Below are 20,893 nucleotides of genomic sequence, written 5' to 3' on the forward strand. Positions count from 1 at the left end.
GGGAGGGGGAGAATGAAAGGAAGAAGTGTGTTTAAAAAACATTATTGCCTTTAAAATATTGTAAAACCTCACACAGAGTGTGACCACGACTCTTCCCACATCTTTTTAGCTCGTTACCCAATACGTTCACTCACAATACCACATCATACAAGACTGCCCCCGTGCAACTTGGGTAAATAAGGAGCTCAAACTTGACAATACTAGATTGGAATTACCGGTGAAGTATAAAGTAAACTGAAAACCAAACACTCGCTCACCTCCTTTGATGATGGTGACTCTTCTTTCGCTGCCTTGTAGACAATTCTAAAAGAAAAGAAGAAACGATGCTTTTTCTGAAGGCACAATGAAATTATGACGAGACCACTTACAACTTTTCCGCAATGCGAGCCCAGAAATGGGGTAAGTAAAAAGTAATTACAGTCAGATTGTCTTCGGTTGGTAATCACAGAAAGTGCCACAACCTGCACTGGTGTTGGTAAGGAGTGCTGGAGAAAAATTTACAACTAACTTCTCTAAAAGAACAGTTTTCATGTAACTGCCACGGGAACGCAGCTTTCTCGGAGACAACTAGCGTGAATGTTTGCTTCCGCAGTAGCATCTAAAATGACTGGAAACATAGGGCCTTGCGGGATTTGCAACAGCCCAGTATTGGGACCACTCACATATACATGGGCTCCCAGATGCGGCGAATCTTGTCCTGCTTGGAGCCCATCTCTGACGCCTGCACCAAGTGTTGCACTGCACGGAAGATGGTCCACTCGGGGTCCACCAAGTCCACCTCCAGGTCTGAAACCTGACGGCAATAATTCGACCCAGTGAGGTGCAGCACATTTCGAGGCGTAGCAGGCGTGTTAGAACAAGCACATGTAAGCACTTGGTGAGAAAGACAGCGATCAATGCTAAAGAGCGTGCCATAACTGCAAAACTTGCTCCCCCACAGCAATGTACAATAGTAGTTTTGCATTCTGCTGCATTGCAATTGTTGCGCTTGCTTTTTGTAGCCCATTTCAATTCAGTACAAAATAACGATTGCTGGTAACATATTTTTTCCCTTGAATGAACACGAGCTATCGTGTTCATCTTGGTCTCGTTTGAAAGGGTCATTCTTCATCTTCAATTTCTCGCCACCGCTGGCTCGTCTTGCTCCTTGGTTTTTTAGCAAAAAGGGGTCATCGAGAAGCACTAGCGGACGATTCAATTGGCTGCTTGAGGCATGAGACAAAACCTAGGCATACGATTGGCCAAGGGGCGATTTCGGCGTCTGCTTCACCATCGTGACGTGCACAAAGATGCGCCAATTTGTCATGGTGCTACTGACTGCCTGCTGCAGTAAAGAGGTTCCGTGCTACGGTAATTTCTGAAGCGGGTGTGGCGGTCGCTCGTTCGCTGTGAACTTCAGAAAGAGCCCCCCTACGGCTCAGGAGAACGGTGATAATGAACTCGACGCGGTCAACGGCAGTCGCCGAGTCACCAGTATAGGCATAGCTCACGTACGAGCCAGTTGGTTGCCGACAACGTTACTGAGAAAGGCTGTGTTTTGCAGCCTCATCAGTTAGAGGACGGCAAGTAAAAAGCAGAAGTGAAGCTACAAGAGCTATCAATCTTTGTAGTGATGAAACGAAAGCGCAGTCTTATCGCTAAACACGCCGATGCCGCGGTTCTCTTGCCTGATGAAAGGACCCTGAACTGCGCGACGGGTCGTCAGAGTGGAGTACGCCACGCGTCGACGAACAACAGAGAGTCAATTCGTTCGCGGTGAATAAGCTGGCCGCCCCCACAAAAGAGGCTACTGGCAACAGGTAGACTGCTTTTAACGACGTGTTCGCAACGTTGTTGCGATCTCCGCTCGAAAATGCGGCAGTCTTACGTGAAAAGAAACTAACACTTCGGCACTCGTGTAGATTCAAATTGATGAGTGAGGGAGCAACTTTGGTTCGCGACATTTACAGGTAACTCATTCTGGACAAGCCGGAAAACATCGCCGTGTTATTCGACGTATCGCGGATGACGCACGCACATTTGTCGCACATCGCCGTCAGTACAGCCACCGAACTAATAAGCGGCCTTGCGGCAGACGAGCCCACAGCGACAACTTGCAACAGGACTAGAAGAAATGACACGCTTGTGCAAACAATCAGTCCTATTACATTCCCGGTGCACATTAACTGACTAAAAGTACGTGTGCCATGATATCTTTCCCTTGGAACGGCGAAATAAAGTTTTAACAGCATTATTCTCGAAGCACAGATTTTGACCTGTGAGGAATAAGAGGGAGTGCCGGTAGGCTGGGTGTGAATCTCTGAGGCTGTGCGTGGTTGACGGTGGAGGAACAAGGTGGCGTGCGCGAGTGTCACGTGAACAGTGAAGGGGTCTCTGAGGCTGTGCGTGGTTGACAGTGGAGGAACGAGGTGGCGTGCGCGATTGTCACGTGAACAGTGAGGGGGCGCACGGAAAGAGGGAGAAGGGGACGGGGCGGTCGAAGTCGGGACGGGTGCGGTCGGAGTATGGCAGGAGAAATAAAGGGTTGTGTGAGCGTGGTTGCCTGTCGTGAAGTGTATCGTCGTGCGTGATAAGTGGGGGCTCGTCCGGGATCGACATGGCAACCGGAATGGACAGCGTGAATGTGCCGGAAGAGCTGCTGCAGCACTTGCTGGGACAAACAAACGGATCCGCCATACAGCGCGAGCAAATCGCGGCTGCCGTCAGACAAAGGCTTATGACGGCCGAGCCCATGCCTGCAGGCGCCATGACAGCAGCGGCGGCGGCGGCGATCCAGCCGGCGATTGACTGCGCTCCCCGGGCCTCGGGAAGTCAGCCCCCGCGGTTCGCTGGATTCGGCGATGCGCAGTCACCCGAAGAATTCCTGGACCGCCTCGAGACCTTTTGCTTGGTGACTGGTGTCGCCGCCGACAAGAGGCTCACGCATATCGTGCCCGCTGCGCTGGAGGGGAGCGCGAAGTTGTGGCTGCGCTTCGTCAAATCATTTGCATCCTGGGATGACTTCAAGGCGGCGTTCGTTGCGGAATTTTCGTCTATTGATGCGAAGCGGCGCCTGAGGCAGGAGTTGGAGCTCCGCACTCAGCACCCCGAAGAAAATTTAAAAGAATTTATCTACACGATCGCGGAATTCTATGACAGGATCGGCGGCGAAGTGTCGGACACAGAAAAAGTCGACCGTGTGTTGCGGCAGATGCACCCGCAGCTCCAGGATTTGGTGGAGGGCAAGCAGTTTGCAACTCTCGCGGAGCTGGCAAGGGCCGCTGACGGCCTCATGGAGCGGTATTGGAGGCGATTCCAGTACAAACCACCGCCACCCCCAACCGATCAAGTTGCGAGGGACCTTGCCTTCCGGCCTGCTGGGAATACGGCTGGCCTCAGTGGCCTGTCAGGAGCGCAGCCCGGAGTAATGGCGGCGGCTGCGGCGCCGTTCCAGCATCCGTCGGCAGCATCATACTGGCCGTTGCACCCCGCTGCGATACAGCCGTCCTACTACCGGGACCAGCTGCACAGATCACCTGCTCCACATGTTCCCACGCCACCACAGCCGCAGCGATACCAACTGCTCGACGGCGGGGCAATTACGTGCCACCGCTGCGGAGGCATAGGCCACATGGGTCGCGAGTGCCCTTCGGGTCGGCGTAACGGTCCGCCCCGCTGCTATCAGTGCAACAGAATCGGGCATATCCGCTCCCAGTGCCCGGGAAACGGGAGACGGTAGGTGCTACTCCGGCGAGCACCTACGAGACAGCGCTGCGGATAGCGGCTGTGGCCGGCAACAGGGAGCCTCTCCTGGAGGTGCGGATTGGGCGGACCACATTCCTGGCCCTGCTAGATACAGGGTCCAGTGTGAGTTTGCTTGGTACGCCAGCGGCAAGGGTAGCGGAGGCGACGGGCGCCAAACACCGGGTACAAGAAAGAGCTCTTCGACTGGCCACAGGTTGGTCACAGTCAAGCACATCCTTAAAGTGCAAGATACATTGGGCCTCAAGCAACCGCATCCAACGCTTCCTGTGTGTGCCAGATTTGTGTCGGGACATTGTGCTTGGCAGAGACTTTTTGACTGCAACAGGCATGTCCCTACATGTGGCGTTGTCGGGGTGGACTATTGGAACTGATCCGCAGTGCATTGTGCCATTTGCTAAGCGCGACAAGGATATAACCGCCGCGCTCGCGATAGAAAATAGTGAATCTTATTGCTTGCAGGGCCTATTTGAGGAAGTGCTTCTGGTCCCGGGCATTGGGCACACTATTCCAGCTGAAGGCATACCAACCATGAATAAGGTGCTCGATGACTTCTCTCATTTGTTCACTACCATTCCTGGATGTACCGCCCTCGCTCAGCACTGCATTGACACTGGAGATAGTGCACCTGTGAGATGCAAGCTGCGCCCAGTAAATGCAAAAAAGCAGAAGATCATTGAAGACTGCGTAAATGACCTTTTGGAGCAGCGCCTTATAAGACATAGCACCAGCCCTTGGACTAGTGCCCCAGTGCTTGTTGCCAAGAAATCTGGTGGCTACCGGCTTGCTGTGGACTATCGGCCGTTAAATGCACGCACCCGCATACCTGCCTACCCAATGCCACGAACGGACTGGCTGCTAGCACAATTGGGTCGTGCAAGGTGGTTTTCGAGCTTCGACCTTTCCCAGGGTTTCTTTCAGATCCCTGTGTCTGAGGCCGACATAGAAAAAACAGCCTTCATCTGCCACCAGGGCACATATGAGTTCACGAGAATGCCCTTCGGGGTGGCAGGTGGCCCGGCAACTTTTCAAACCCTGATGGACCGGTTGTTGCACGGCATCAATCACAGCTTCGCCATGGCTTTTCTGGATGATGTTCTCGTCTACTCTGAAGATCTGGAGAGTCATGTTGAACATGTTAGGGAAGTGTTGCAGCGCATTGGCAATGCTGGCCTTACGATTAACCCTGATAAAATGCAAGTCTGCCGTCAGTCCCTTAAGTTCTTGGGCCACGTCATCTCCCCTGGGCAGTGCAGACCAGATGAAGAGAAAGTGCGGGCGGTGCTGGATTATCCGCGACCTAGCACGATTAAACAGTTGCAGGCTTTCCTGGGACTTGCTGGTTATTACCGCAGCTTCATACCGCATTTCTCACTGACGGCACATCCACTCACTGTCCTTCTGAAGAAAAGCGAGCCATGGCGGTGGGATGAGCGTCAAGAGGAAGCCTTCACTGCGCTCAAGCAGTCCTTGGCTCATGATGCAGTTATGAGCCTTCCAGATCTCAATCGACCCTTCGTGGTTGAAACGGATGCAAGCGGCATTGGCATTGCAGCTGTCCTACTGCAGGCTGGCCCCGACGGACTGCAGCCCATTTCCTTCATCAGCAGGGTTCTCACAGAAGCCGAAGGCCACTATACTGTCCAGGAGTGGGAATGCCTTGCAGTGGTGTGGGCTGTGGACAAATTCAGGGCGTATCTCGAGTTTACAAACTTTGAGATACACTGCGACCACTCTTCCCTGTCGTGGATGTTCAGCACCGACCAAGCTTCGCCCAGGGTCAAACGCTGGGTCCTCCGGTTGCAGGGTTTCAACTGCCGAATCAGGCACAGACGGGGGCTGGCAAATATACCTGCAGATGCCCTGAGTAGAGCCCCCCTTCAATGTGAGGACCGTCCCAGCGACAGCTTGCACGAGAAACTGCTTCCTATTGCTGCACAAGAACCTGAAGGGAAAATTACATTTGAGCAAGTGGCAGTTGCCTTGGAAGATGATATGACTGCCTTAAGTGACACCGCGCAACTCGTACAAGAGCAGGCTCGTGACAGTCGTCTGTCAAAACTGAAAACTGTGGTCCAGGGGGTTATGCTTCCAAATTCAGACCCTGATCATCGCCTTCTCCATGATCTGGCGGAAACAACAGAACTAGAGCCAAGTGGCCTGCTTGTTCAGCAAAGAGGCAACAAGAAGGTACCATGGCTGCCCTCTCACCTCCGGCACCTGGCATTGAAAATGGCGCATGACCATCCCACTGCGGCCCACGCTGGATTTTTCAAAACCTTGAGACGTGTAGCAGCACGATTCGTCTGGCTGGGCATGCGGGCGGACATATCAAGGTATGTGCAGGGCTGTGCTATATGTCAGCGCACAAAACCCAGGCGCAAAAAGCCTGAAGGCCTGATGAGCAGTCAGTGGGCAACAGCACCGATGGAGGAGCTTAGCGTTGACATTATTGGACCCTTGCCGCCTACACCTCGTGGCCACAAATACTTGCTCGTAGTCATTGACAAGTTTACTAAATTCCCAGAGCTATTCCCTCTACGAGCAGCCACCAGTGCAAAAGTACTTGAGTGCATGCTTCAGGTCTTCTGCCGCCATGGGACACCAGTGGCAATCACCAGTGACAATGGGAAGCCCTTTGTCAGCACATTATGGCGCAACCTCCTGAAACACTGGGGAATCAGAGATCGGCATACTGTGCCTTACCGGCCGGCTGGACAGATGGTGGAGCGTCATAATGGCACAATTAAGCAATGTCTACGAGCCTACTGCACTAACCACAAAGACTGGGACCGTCATATACCCGAGATCAGCCTTGCCATGCGTACTGCAGAGAGCGTAGTCACCGGATATACTCCGGCATTGCTTTGCTATGGTCGAGAGTTGCGCACTCCGTGGGAACCTGCAGGGGACAAGGAGGACACGGAACCTCCAGAGGCAGCGCACCATGCCCTTGTTGCAGAACTCCAGCAGTGCCTTGGAGAAGCCCTGAAGTACACCAAGAAGCATCAAGCAGCTGCCTGGCAGACCCAGAGGTCAACTTATGACCGTCATCGGCAGTCAACAACCATCAGAGAGGGTGACCTCGTGCTCTTGGACACTCATACCTTGAGTAATGCAGCCAAAGGTGTTTCGGCCAAGTTGGCACCACGGCGAGGTGGACCTTATCGTGTGGTCAGGCAGGTTGGTGAAAATGACTTCATCCTGGGTGACCCAGTTACGAGGCGTCGTCGAACCATTGCCCATGCTGATCAGTTGGTACTGTACCATGAACCACTGCTTCTCCCTTCCGCCCCGAATTCACGATTCGAGGGGGGGGAGAGTTGTGAGGAATAAGAGGGAGTGCCGGTAGGCTGGGTGTGAATCTCTGAGGCTGTGCGTGGTTGACGGTGGAGGAACAAGGTGGCGTGCGCGAGTGTCACGTGAACAGTGAAGGGGTCTCTGAGGCTGTGCGTGGTTGACAGTGGAGGAACGAGGTGGCGTGCGCGATTGTCACGTGAACAGTGAGGGGGCGCACGGAAAGAGGGAGAAGGGGACGGGGCGGTCGAAGTCGGGACGGGTGCGGTCGGAGTATGGCAGGAGAAATAAAGGGTTGTGTGAGCGTGGTTGCCTGTCGTGAAGTGTATCGTCGTGCGTGATAGACCACTTTATTTTGCTTGTTCGGTAAAAGTGGACCTAGGACTGCTAGAGCTGTAGTTTGTTTTTGCACAATGTAGCTAAATGTGCACAAATAACAATGCTGGGAGCCTATTTTTAATGGGCGGCTTCATTTTTTTATTTTAATATAAACATTTCTGTATTTGGTTACATGCAATGAACTTTACTGTGCTGTAGTTCGAGAAGTACTCATTCAATTTTCGATCAGCTTGCAGTGTTGCACTCCTTAGGCTTTCTAGAATTCATTTATATGGCAATGGCTATGCAATTCTGAGTACATACATTTTTACAGTTAAAAATGCTATAATTCCTTGTTTTCTTGATTTTTCTCAAAATGGCAATTTTGTACACCCTGCATAACAATTCCTACAATATATCGGAAACTATTACAGATAGCAGAATATTTTTTTTTTTTTTTTTTTGCAGCATGATGCTATACGTTTGGAGCACACAACATAGGAAGCAGATTTTGATTTCTCTTGATGCAAGTTTTTTAAACTAGTCTTTCGTGTGACCACACAATGGCCACATTCAGAGCTGTCAAGTTTAGTGTACTGTAAAGTAAGAAATAATGACCCAATCAAAAAAGTGCTTCCTATGTTGTTTATCTTATGCTTTCTACTGTCGATACCTATGTCATTTATAAATTTTTGACAGGTGGTATAAATTTTTCTATTGTGCTAAGAACAATATAAATTGTTATCCTGATTATTTAATCAACTAATGAAGCTACAGAAAAAATAACTACATTTTTAGAATCAGGAGAACAAACTAAGTAAGCATGCCAACTTTTCACATTTGGTTCAAAAACAAAGAGAGCCCTAAGACCCATGTCCCCCCTTGATATCACTTTCCTGCTACAAAGCCAATTGTAATAGATGTAGGATGGAATAGTTGTAGGGTGCAAGTTATAAGGAATAAAATACCTCAGGCTTTAAAATTAGCCCATAAGCACTGCCCATATAGGCATACCTTTGATAGCCATACGAACCAATATTGGCGTATAGACCCATATAGGCATATATACCCATATGGGAACATCGACACGTACAGGCACATATAAGCTTTTAAATTTTGCAAAAATTTATTCAGGTGCATTTAGCATGCACACTTAATCTTGAGGTGCGATTTCGTGGCAGTGCAGGTTTTTTAGAGGAAGTTCATGCATTTGATTTGTAGGGTTTAACGTCCCAAAACCATCATATGATTATGAGAGACGCCGTAGTGGAGGGCTCCGGAAATTTTGACCACCTGGGGTTCTTTAACGTGCACCCAAATCTGAGCACACGGGCCTACAACATTTCCGCCCCCATCGGAAATGCAGCCGTCGCAGCCGGGATTCCAACCCGCGACCTGCGGGTCAGCAGCCGAGTACCGGGAAGTTCATGCAATAAAACACTTCTATTCCTTTCTTTCTGATAGTTTCAAAGTCCGGGAATTTTCAATTCACGTCATAACCAATTCAAATACTACAATATTCATTTGAACATTCGAAACGCTCATGAATATATGTATGCAGAGCCCTACTATAGCATGCACGAAAAACTTTCACAGTGTAGACGTTTGTAGCTGCCACAACCGTGTTGTTGGCACTCTCGACTGAGGCCGGCTCACCGCTACGTCGTGAACTACTTACCCCAGGCAGGTTGGGTCCCCTTAGGGTGAGCTGCAATCGAGGCTGGAGCGTCGATTCTCGTACTTCCTCGGCGTTGGCTTCGTCCGAGCCTGGGTGAGGAGACACAAAGCCCACCACAGGTCAGAGAAAACCCCATGTGACGGGTCAATACATAAACAGCAACATCTGTTACAGTTCCAAAGTACAAATACAAGTACAAGTACCGTTGTAACCTGTTAACAACAAAGAAGCTCCCTACAAGTGACTCGGGATGAACAAAGCACGTGTTACACCCAATCATTTGCATCAAGCTGGTGTAAATGCATCGTAATTTCAGTAAACAAGAATAACGTGAACAAAAGTGGGTTCCCAAGTTTGGCTGATTTTATATACAACTTTATGACTTTCTTAGCATAAACAAGTTATTGCGGCATCTGCAAGTTCCGTTTATTCAGACTGTGCTTCGAAATAGCACTAGCACAAGTTCGTGCATTTGCTCTACAAATGTCCCATGATGCAGCCCAACGATATTATAACTAAATTGAGAAGTAGCCATAATGCAATTTGCAAGTATACTGCAGGAGAATAAGCAATGACTGCAACAAATAAAAAAATAAAGGAAAACACCACAGGCTCCCACTGAAGGTGCAGTACCTGCGAGTGACTGTAGGGAAAAACAAAACTGACGATGTTGCAAAGTGCTACCTAACATGCATTGCAATAACAATGTCACATTTACTTCTTCAGCTGCACAGAGTTGAAAACACTGCTGTTGCATTATGTTCATCCCAAAACAAAGCTCTGCGGTCCAAATTGTTGCGCTTGCTATCCACCAGCAACAGTCATTTGCTAGCATACAAAGTCATTTGCTAGCATATGTCTTGTGCGATTCGTTTTGGTGCCTGTTCAAATGAATGGCAATAAAGCCCACTTCAAGAAGTCATTAGGCACTTGGTTCCAACCATCTTGAAGCACCTGACACGTCAAATCTATCACATAGACTCGCTGGAGCTTTGAACAGCAAAAGGCATACCTGAACTGCTGGAATCAAAACTGGCTAACTTGACAAACAGTTGTGCAATATGCACATTAATTATCAACAGAATATTTTAAATTTTGTCTTGAACATGGTACACGAGCTAATTAAAATCCCGTTTCCAAACAGATGTGAGGTGATACTGTGGTTACAGTTCCAGTCAGACAGAACACCAGCCAGAACCAGTAGTCACATGACAAGAAGTCATTCAGTAGAGAGAGGGAACAAACCGGAAGATGCGAACAAACCGGAAGATGCGAACAAACCACAACTTCCACCAACCAAGAGTCCACTAAGTCCGAGAGTCCCACGAAGGAAAGACGAGAAAAAGAAAAAGGGGGTGAGACAAATGAAACGTAAAGAAAAAGGTGTGCTCGTGAAAGGCATCCAACCGCCGCCATTCCAGACGCGCCGCCGCCTCGAGCCGCCGGCACCTACCACGCGGCGAATCTCGTCCCTGTGTGTGGTGTCGCTGCTGGTGGTGGTGGTGATAGTGGTGGTGGTGGGAGTGCTGCTGCTGCAGATGGGGCAGCCTGCGACCGCTTGCGGAAGACGACACGACAACGGTGCCCCCGCAGTTGCGCACCTTGCGGCGCGACTGCACGGGCGACAGAGAGGACAAAACAGAAGAAGAGGGCGGGGACCGACCTGGAGGGGGAATCTCCAAGTCCGAGGTCTGGTTCACGTTGGTGCGGCCCGGCCGGGGGTCGAACGCCGGAATCAGTGCCGAGAACTGCCGCTTCAGCACAAACTCGTCGTCCCAGCTGCGGCGCTTGCCGCTTCGCAGCTCCATGCCATCTTCCTCCTGATTTCAAAAGAACGGGGAAGAATGTAGGGTCACTAAACCCATTCATTCAGACTATCAAGGCGTAACTGAAACAGACGGGGTGGTAATTAAAGAAAGGATCATTGACTGCGGAACAATGTTTAGAGAAACCTAAACACATAATCACCTAGTTGAACAATTTTTCCTCATTGACCACGCAAGTACAAGTAACCTTTACCACAGTGCCACATAATATGAAGTCTTTGTGATTACCAGTTCAAAACAAACATGTGCGCAACCTTAATAACTTCCACATATATATTTCCGTGTTGTGTTTTCAAAGCTGCATTTTTTCCCCTGCTTCATATTTAGGACTCTGGCAGATAAAAAGGGTAACGAAAAGACTTGCCACAACATCCTCGTAGTCGTCGTCATCTTCATTGTCATCATCGTCCTCATTGTCGTCATCGTCGGGCAAGTCATCGTCATCCTCCAGGTCGGCCATGAGTGTCGTGGCCCGGCAAGTCTCCAAAAAGTCCTGCTCGCTCTCGCTCGACATCGAGGTCAGGCTAACAGTCAGGCCACCGCCGCCACCACCGGCCACAGTGCCACCTGCCGTGGTGGTTGTGCTGGTGAGGCTCGGATAGCTCTGAGCCGTGCTCAGGAACCCGCCTGCATCAAAGAAGCCTCGCCACGTCATTAACAACCAAAACGTTCAGACAATGCAGAAGGACCCTGCATACAGCAAGTGCCACTTTAAACCATAACAGGCACATTTTACGATAGCTGTGATTTTTCAGATAACCCTAAGAGGTTCAGTAGAAAACACCATAATAATAATGAAAAAAAGCATTGTCTTTCTACTACAACTGAGATTTGGCAGCTGCTCTACAAATGCTGGCAACCTGGCAGACTAAAAAGAAAGGTCGTGTGTGAAGAAAGGATAGCATGGCTTGCGATGTTCATGCTATTCACAGAGCTGGCTTCCTTCACAGTGCAGAGGTAAGAAATTTTACTTTTGTATCCAACATTTGAACCATGACTATTGGGCATTATGCTATTTTTTCAAAACAATTTTACAGGCAATAAATCACCAAATGTAATAAAGACGATAATGAATTGATTGATTTGGTCACAAATAAATTTTACCTGAAAAGTGGCGGCACAGATTTTTCCCTTTTTTTTCACTATCATGATCCCGCACATTTCAAGTCAACACAAGATGCTCATGTGCAGTACAATCTACAGTACAGTAGACTCTCGGTAAACAGAACCTGAAGAAACTGGAAAAAAGTGTCCCATTTAACAGAAGTTCCGTTTACCGAGAGATGAACATGGTTGCAGAATACAAGCATGAAACCAAGCATTGCAGAGGTGATAGTTCCATTTACGCAGTAGTTACGCAGTGACAGATTTCAATTTACTGACAGTCTATTTCGGACTGAAAGATACTAGTGGACTAGAAAGAGCAACATGCTAGCCGATTCTAGCAGCCTAAACTTCAAAGATGCCAAGTTGGAATCCAATCTAGCCAGTTAGGAGCAAAACTTGCAAAGAACGAGGGAAATGAAGGAAACAAAGTACACCGACTAAATAAAAGCTTAAATGTTTCAACTACCATACAGCAGCCTTGTTCACAATGCTGTAAACAAAACTTCGCAAGAAAAAGCTTCTGTATGGTATATGGAAGCTTTCCGTATTGTGAACAAAAAGGCGAAAGGTCAATTTCTTTTAAGCTTTCGTTTGGTTGGTGTGTACTTCATTTCATTCGTCATGTTTCATCTCGACCACGGGAGTTTTTCTGTCAAACTATCAATTCCAGAAAGACGGAAAAAAAAGCTTACCCGCAGGCAGGTGATTGCCAAGCTGAGAAGAAGCTTCATTGCCAACAGCTATGTCACCAAGCAAGTCGGCAAGCACCTCTGGAAAAGATCCAATAAGCTGTCAGTCATCAGAGCACAGCAACATGGCCACACAAACCCAAAACTCTCAAAAGACACCTTAAGGGGAGACGCTCCTCGAAAGAACTTTTTTTTTTTATTTCTAGTCATAGATACTTGAAACTTTTGTTATCGATATAGTTTTTCATGGAGATTGCAAATATGCAATCATTTTTTGTGTAGCTACTATAGTTGTTGAGTTATGCCATGCACAATAGCGAAAAGTCGCATGTCTTGCGGGTACTCTTTCATGTACTTAACTTTCAGCAAAAGCATTGTGTCTAATATTATTTGACTCTTGGTAGATTGTGAAGTGCAAATATTTATCCAGAAATGTCGCAGAAATATTGGAACCAAGAAAAAAAAATGGTATTAAATGACTAATTATTTTCAACCCCTCTTAGAACAATAACTTAATGTTTTCACAACTAATTCTTGTAGGCATTGCAATTTAAAGTAGATATTTGCATTCTGCATGTATTGAAGAATACGCGTGCCAAGTTTCGTTATTATACAATAAGTATAAGTGTCTAAAAAACTGCCCGGAAAACGTAAAATTGTCAAAAAAAATGGAAAAGAAAAACAAGATTGAAAGTTTGGAAAGTTGCCATTTATTAGGAAACTGTTTTTTTTTTTTTTCCATCAAATTGGGGCACATTGAAAAGCAGCTTGCACTGAATGCTCGGAAAACGGAGAATCACGCAGAATCGTGAAAGTTGGTCGTGGCCTGCGCCTAAAGTGCGTGCTGCCAGAACTGCCTTCACGTTTTCCTTCATGAACTGCCTTCACGAAATGAGCGCTCGTCGCTTGGTCCCTGGCCGAAATAGCACATCTCGACGCGTGCGTAAATGAAAGTGTAGATTCACGACAATCGGTATTTTCACAGCACAGTTCGAGGAATGCAGAAAGGCCTTTGCGCTTTTCAGCTACCTCTTGGACGCCGAGTGTCCGTTTGCGGCAGGTTGGGCATTGCGCACCCACCACAAGGGCAGTCAGCGCATCGATTTCGCAAAGCAGCCTGTTGGCAGTCGCAGCCTGTTTCCTTTGATACTTGGGGAGAGTTGTGAACTTTCGATTATCTAGAGTGCGCTTCCTGGCGCTAGCCATGACGCAAAACTGCGGAGAAACACGACGTCCGAGGCTTCGCTCTTCTGACGGAAAGATAGGAGGGTGAGGAGGCGGAGCGCACCGCCAACCAATGGCGGCCTCGCGCTACTTGCCGCGATATTCAAAACGCCACGTATGCGTTGTTTTTCTTGTTTTTATTTATTCTTGGTGAAGATACGAGACTGGCTACTAGTGGATTGTGAAGGGGAAGGCCTTCGCAGAATGCGTGCACGATTGCAAATGGCGGCCGACGCGTCGTTTTCGCGACAGGACAACGCGAACTACGCCATTCTTGGCGACTTTTGCGCATTTCTCACGTCACCGCTCCCTACTTGGGAGCAGTTTTAGATCATATCTCGTGCGAATTTCACCTTCATATCTCCGTAAGTAAAAGACTATAGTCCAAGGATGCCAATACAACCGGGAAAAAAAAGCAAAAATTTTCCGGAAAACCGCGACTTTTCGACTCGCGTCTCCCCTCAACTCAAGGGGGGATGAGGATCTTGAATAGCACATAATTGTAAAAAATGCCGACTTTCGAAAATTGCAATTTGAGGTATTTACAAGTATTTACAATCAAAAGTATGTTTTGGAAAATTTTTATATTACGGCAAAATACCATTTTTCTTTGTTAAAAGCTTAAAGAAACACCAAAGTCGACGATTGTTGAAATGGCGGTCCAGAAACCTCGTAGTGTTACTTTTGCGCCAAGGAAGGACCTATTTTGAAATAAAATCGCGTTTTAGGGGTCCGCATTGAGTTAGCCCACTTCAAATTACCTGCCTAAAAAAGCAGACCAACCGGACCGACTCGTGTCACTGTTGCTGTGCACAACATTGCACTAGTAGCAGACCTACTGCACTAGTAGCAGCAGACCAAAAGCAGCGGGAGCAACAACGGCCACTGGTCGTTTCCCACCATTGGCTCTAAGCTTGCAGATGTTTTTTCGTTCAGCTGCGCCCCACTAGATGGCACCCCCTATCCAGTGTAACTACGCGAAAATTGAGTGTTTGAACCACTTCGCACCATTCTCCGTAGTAACGTCCAGCGGTTCTTTTTTCGATGAATCTCACAGAAACAAACAAGCAGTATTTTATTCCGTCTCTTGATGCATGGAACGTTCTTTATTTAGTGCAGCTAGATCAATTACTAGTGATTAATTGCAGGCGGTCCGTCTGATGTCATAGGTATCATTTTGAGAATGTCCAACTGCGGCGCATGTGTTCTTGTGCATTTACCGTATTTACTCGATTCTACCGCGCCCTCGATTGTAACGCGCACCCGATTTCCACCGCGAAAAAAAAAAAAAAATGTAAGATATCAATTGCAACGCGCACCCATTTCTCTCGCTGGCCCGCACGATCACACCACTCGAAAAAACGACTCCTTTCGGGAGCGTCTTCCATTTAAATATGAGGTACGGGCGAAGCTTGTGCCCATCTGACGTGTAACAGAGCATTGCCGTCACTGTAGTTTTACCGTAAACCGATGTCAGCACGCGAACTTGCTTCGCCCCCTTCTTCTCGACGGTTGTGGTGCCAGGCATGTCGAAGTAAAGAGGCGTCTGATCGGCATTCCCGATTTGCCCAAGCAGGTAGCCGTTGTTGCGCCGCAAGTTTAGGACGAACCTCTGAAAACTGTGAAGCTTTTCATCGTACTCCTCCGCAAAACTTTTCGCATATGCATGTTCCCCTTCGGAGGAAAAAGCCTTTCCTCTTCATAAAGTTAGTTAGCCAGCACCTGCTCGCTTTAAAACTGGCTCCGCATTAGACCTTTTTCTAAGACTAATTGGATAGCCCGCACTTGGAGCAGTTCTGTCATCACGGGCCGCTGTGCGACTCGCTGCTCAAGCACATACTCGCCGAGCAGCTCCTTAATTTGCGGAAACCGACCCTGGTGTGATCCACAGAAGCCTTTGCGGGAAGTTTTGCTGTCGACAATCTTCTGCTTTTGTTTCCGCCGGTCCCGCACGCACATTTCGGGAACTCCGAATGACTGCGATGCGGCCCGATTTGCGTCCGTTTCTGCACACGCGATGACTTTTCTTTTAAAAGCGGCATCGTGGTGCACTCGAGTTTTGGGAGTCGGCCCATCCACGCCGTCGATTCAAATGCACTACTAGATGATGAACTCCTCAGCACACGCACGAAGTGCCGCACATGAAAAACACATAGGCAGAAATGGCCGACGCGCTATGCCCACGCACGTAGGGGGCGGCCATTTTGGATTTGCCGATGGCAATAAATTGACCGTAATTTTTTTGTTCGTACTCAGTTCTAACGCGCGTGCGATTTATGAACTCGCTTAACCGGAAAAAAGGTGCGCGTTAGATTCGAGTAATTTTTTTTTTTTTTTTTTGAACATGTGTATTGAAAAGGCATCAGTCGATTATTTTTTGTGCAACATGCACTGACATTCACTGTGATTGCGACGTCAAAGTGTATTTTTTCGTCCTATTTTCTTTTGTTAGTTCATGTATAAACTTATCTAGTTTGTTTCCTTTTGTGCTCTATCTCTTAGTGCCACTTTTTCTGTGTATTCCTTATAGTGTTTTCATTTACTTCAGCCCCTCCCCTCTACAATGCTTCTTGTAAGCCCTGAGGGTACCAATAAATAAATAAATAAATAAATAAATAAATAAATTACGGTACCTTAATTTCTCGGTAAGTAGGGCCCTGTTGTTGATAATATAGTTGTTTTATATGTTGTCATACATTGAGCTTTCACTCTGACAGAAATTGTTATTTGACTTCAGTGTACTTTTAATACATGAAATTACAAATGTTTTTATAACTGAAAACCTAATTTTCTTGCCATTGTTATTTTTGTGAAGTGACTCTGCCTAGCTGAAGTTTTGAGCAAGTTTCTCTGAAAATATCTGAACAAACTTGGTACCATCCTTTTCCACAGCACTTGAACTACAGGCTAAAGCTTTTCTTTTTCTCTCAACCTTGATAGAATTGTAATTATATGATGAATACCAGCTAATCACTCCAGTTACGCACCCCTACGTACTTTGTCCCCCCCGCTACTCTGAGCACCCCGCGTTGCCAGACGAGGCCAGTGTTTTCACACCGCCACTGATCTTTCGAAGACCGGTCGGCCATCTACCCCGTTTTTGATCGCTGGTACTGTCGTTGACGTCGCCGGCCTGGAGTGACCAGACAATTAAGCAACATCGTCGGCCACCGACTGTATTTGATATAGTCTGCGTTTGGTGCACACGCGTACGCTACCCCACCGACTGATAATTTGCGATTCGTTCCGTGTTTAGGACTTGTTCTCGCTCCCTTTGCACTCAACTCAGCAAGCCTTCTGCGCGCGTGCGAAAGCGCGAAAAACGGCTGCTGATTTGGCAGAACGAATCGCGAAATATCGAAGTTCGTGAGGCCACGCGAACCCGCTGGCGCAACAAAACTATTTTTTGACCACGGCCGCCGATTCTTCGAACAGTGCTGCGTGCACCGATTCAGGTGGCCATGCACCCTTTCAGAGTTTTTCTACGTGCGAATTTCGCGGACCTTTCAAGCAAGCTACCCAACCTGCCTCCTTCCCATGTGTTTTGATTCCCCTCCAGCCCTCCAGCCGGTCGCCCTCCAGCTGCATCCTCCCCTCTCTTTATCGCAACTCCTTGCCCTTCCCTCGCCAGTCTGCCCTCCTCTCTTGGTCACAGCCCCTTCGCCAGTCTCCACGGCTCCGTGACGCCCGCCACGCTGGCTCGAATTAGTTTCATTTTCTGACTGGAAACGGGCCCAGAGCTGTTTCACGCGTTCTGGCATGTGTGTCGCCTGCACGCGTCTTGCTCGCTCTTGGTGTGAGTGTGTGGTCACGATGACCGACGGGACGACTAGCACGCTTTTTCCAGCCGCTCAACAAAACGTCGAAAGTGTGACCGCTTGGCTTGGGCGTAATCCGCGCGTTAGGTGCCGCATTGCGGAGCGCTTGCTCATAGCTGTTGACCACCTGGCAGCCAACTTGCCGCTTCGGGCGTCCCGGTATTCATCTGTGGAGATGGTGAATATTTCGTGGGCGGCAGTGATGACTACATGTGCGCGAAACTGTTTTCGCGAGGCCGGCTTTGTCGACGTCGGGCCCGATGCCGAGCCTGAAGCTTCCGAACTGCGGCGGCGATTTGTGGCAGCGCTTCGTCGACTCTGACCTGGGAGAGCGGGTGGGACATCTGCTGCAATAGTTTAATTATGGCCGATGATGATGCCGACACTGCGGAACCGTGCACGGTTAGGGCATTGTGAATGAAGTACGTCGCGAGAGCGATTAGAAGGAATCTGATTGCGAGAACGACAAAACTTTTGATTCAGTTCCTCATGCAGCTTATGCCACGGGGCTCAGCGAACGAGAAACCAGCCGTTTTAAATGAACTCGAGACGGCCCTTATCGCTTCTGCTTTTCGAAACACATGCATCGCAGATTTTTCGGTGCAAAAAAAGTGTGTTTTAACTCGCAAGTTTTTTAAAAGCTGCGCTTCATTTACTACGAACTTCGGGATACAGCGAACGGATGCCGCGTCACGCTCAGGTTCGTTATAAGTGGGCTTGACTGTATATGTTAATGACTATGTAATTTTAAGAACATACATTTTTACAGTTAAAAATGCTAGAACTCCTTGTTTTCTTGATTTTCTCAAAATGGCAATTTTGTACACCCTGCATGACAATTCCAACAACATATCGAGAAGTATCACAGATAGCAGAATAATTCTTTTTGCAACATGAAGCTATATGTTCGGAGCACACAACATAGAAAACAGATTTTAATTTATTTTGATGCAAGTTTTTAAAATTAGTCTTTTATGTGACCAAAACATGGCCACATTCAGAGCTATGAAGTTTAGCATACAGTTGAATCCCGCTACAACGAAATTGACGGGGCGGGCGCAAAATTTCGTTATCGCGGAAATTCGTTGTCGCGATATGATGAAATACATACGTGACATGGGACTTGCTGAAGCAAAAGAACAAGCTTTAATGCCAAGCGATGGCACAACACGACTTTCGCACGCTGCCAGTAGAGCCATTGCTTCATCGTCGTCCTGTGACCCGATACAACGCCTGATGATATCGAATGCGTCCAGCACCTGTGAAGTCGGTGGTAGTGCGGGATCACGTTGCGTGATTGTGTCATCATCGTCCGACGAAACACCATCTTCCTGGACGCTCTTTATGATGTCTGCGTCCGTAATTTCCTCGCGCACCACCAAGCAAGAGTCGACTTGCAAGAACTCGCTGATATGTACGTCGGCGGGCACATCACTTTCCTGCAGGTCTGCCCAAGCGACTGCGATTTCTTCGTCCTGGTCCAGCAACCTGTCCTCACCGCGGTCTGCGTCTCCATCGTAAGCTTCAATCGCAGAATCGGAAGTCTCAGCGCACTGTACTGCGAATCCGGCATGGCTAAAGCAGTTCGCGACTACGGCGCTCTCCGTCTCGCACCACGAAGCAGCGATCATTTGGAGCGCCATGAACAAGTCGATTTTCGTTTCGCGACCCAACCGAGTGTTCAAAATCAGCCTTTGGATAAGGCGCTTGCGATACGCGCACTTGACGCTTTGGATGACCCCTTGGTCGAGGGGTTGAATGATGGACGTGCAGTTTGGTGGCAAAAACTTGAGCTGCACGTTCTCGAGCTCCGTGTTTTCAATAGAATGTGCGGAACAATTGTCTAAAAGCAGACAAACCTTGCGGCCTTGCCTGCCCATGTCCCGGTCGAATTCCTCGACCCACTCTCCAAAAATTGCACGGGTCATCCACGCCCGGCTGTTGGCCACGTTTTTCACTGGAAGGCGCCGATTTCCTTTGAAGCAGCGCGGTTTTGCGCTTTTGCCAATGACCAAAAGTCACTTATCTGATCCGTCCATATTGGCCCACACTAGCACGGTGATCCTTATCTTGCTGTGTTTACCTCCTTGACAGCGCAGCCCCTTAAAATCCATGGTCTTGTTCGGTAACATTTCGTAAAATAGACCGGTCTCATCGGCATTGTATATGTCCGATGATGCATAGTCCTTAAGGATGCTTCCAAGGCTGGCCGACATCCACGCGGCGGCGCAGTCTTTATCCGCCGAAGCGGCTTCACCACACAACACTATGCCGATGATGCTGTGGCGGGATTTAAATCTGTTTAGCCAACCTACGCTGGCCTTGAAATCATCAATGCCGAGCATGCAGGCAAAATCCAGCGCCTTCTGCCGTACAATATCGCCGCTAAGGGCAATTTTCTTGGCCCGCGTCTCCACGAACCAGGTGTAAACAGCCTTGTCTAAGGCTTCGTGCACTGGCTGGGTCACCTTCTTATGCTTAGCGGACGTCCCTGAAGCTAGAGCTTTGCCGATCGCGTCCTTGCTCTTCAATATAATTGACAGAGAGCTCGCCCCAATCCCGAACTCTTCAGCGATGAGTGCCTTCTTCGTTCCAGCTTCAGCCTGTGCGATGATGCGAGCCTTGTGTTCGAGCGACAAAAACTTGCGCTTTTTCGCCGGCTGCGCCATCGTGGATCGCGTTACTGCACCTTCGGGAAACAAACAATGACCAAAGCGTGCGATCGCTCGTTGTGAAGAAGCTAGCCCTAGTCAAGCCGCCGGAAGCGGAAGCCGTCGTCCGAACGCATCGTCGCACTCTACCAGGATTCGCCTCGCATCTCCAATTTTGTACGTACGTACACATAAATTGAAAATTTCTGACATTGAAACCATTCTCACAAACGTTATAAAAATGATTAAAAATACTATAAAAATCAAATTAATGCGTGTTGTTTGTACACAGACACGATTCAAAACGTTTCCGACGTTTCTTCTGAATCTACATGAGAGCGCGTTGCATTGATTGCATCGCCATCACTATCCCGGTATGTATGGCGGCTTCGTGTTGTTTACATTGCGCAGCGAGTCACCGTCGCGCCCAGTATGCACGCTCTGAGCAACATCTTGTGTGTGTGTGTTTTTTTTTAAATGTTATTAAGGTCCATGGTTCGTCAAGGCATTAAAACACTTTTGAGAATTTCAATAAGCTGTAATT

The 20,893-nt window shown here is 48.4% G+C and overlaps 1 protein-coding gene across 1 annotated transcript in view; it reads right to left on the minus strand.

The window, feature by feature from the left end:
- The window catches only part of Ufd4 (ubiquitin fusion-degradation 4-like), a 163,437-nt gene that overhangs the window by 22,961 nt on the left and 119,583 nt on the right, over window positions 1–20,893 (minus strand). The window contains exons 27-32 of the mRNA XM_037418885.2: window positions 12,660–12,737; window positions 11,225–11,487; window positions 10,698–10,854; window positions 9,035–9,123; window positions 663–793; window positions 258–303 (exon numbers count right to left, since the gene is read on the minus strand). Of these exons, the coding sequence (XP_037274782.2) occupies window positions 258–303; window positions 663–793; window positions 9,035–9,123; window positions 10,698–10,854; window positions 11,225–11,487; window positions 12,660–12,737 (764 nt within the window). The remainder of the gene's footprint in view (window positions 1–257; window positions 304–662; window positions 794–9,034; window positions 9,124–10,697; window positions 10,855–11,224; window positions 11,488–12,659; window positions 12,738–20,893) is intronic.

This window comes from Rhipicephalus microplus, chromosome 6, assembly GCF_043290135.1.
Source record: "Rhipicephalus microplus isolate Deutch F79 chromosome 6, USDA_Rmic, whole genome shotgun sequence".
Lineage (NCBI taxonomy): Eukaryota > Metazoa > Arthropoda > Arachnida > Ixodida > Ixodidae > Rhipicephalus > Rhipicephalus microplus.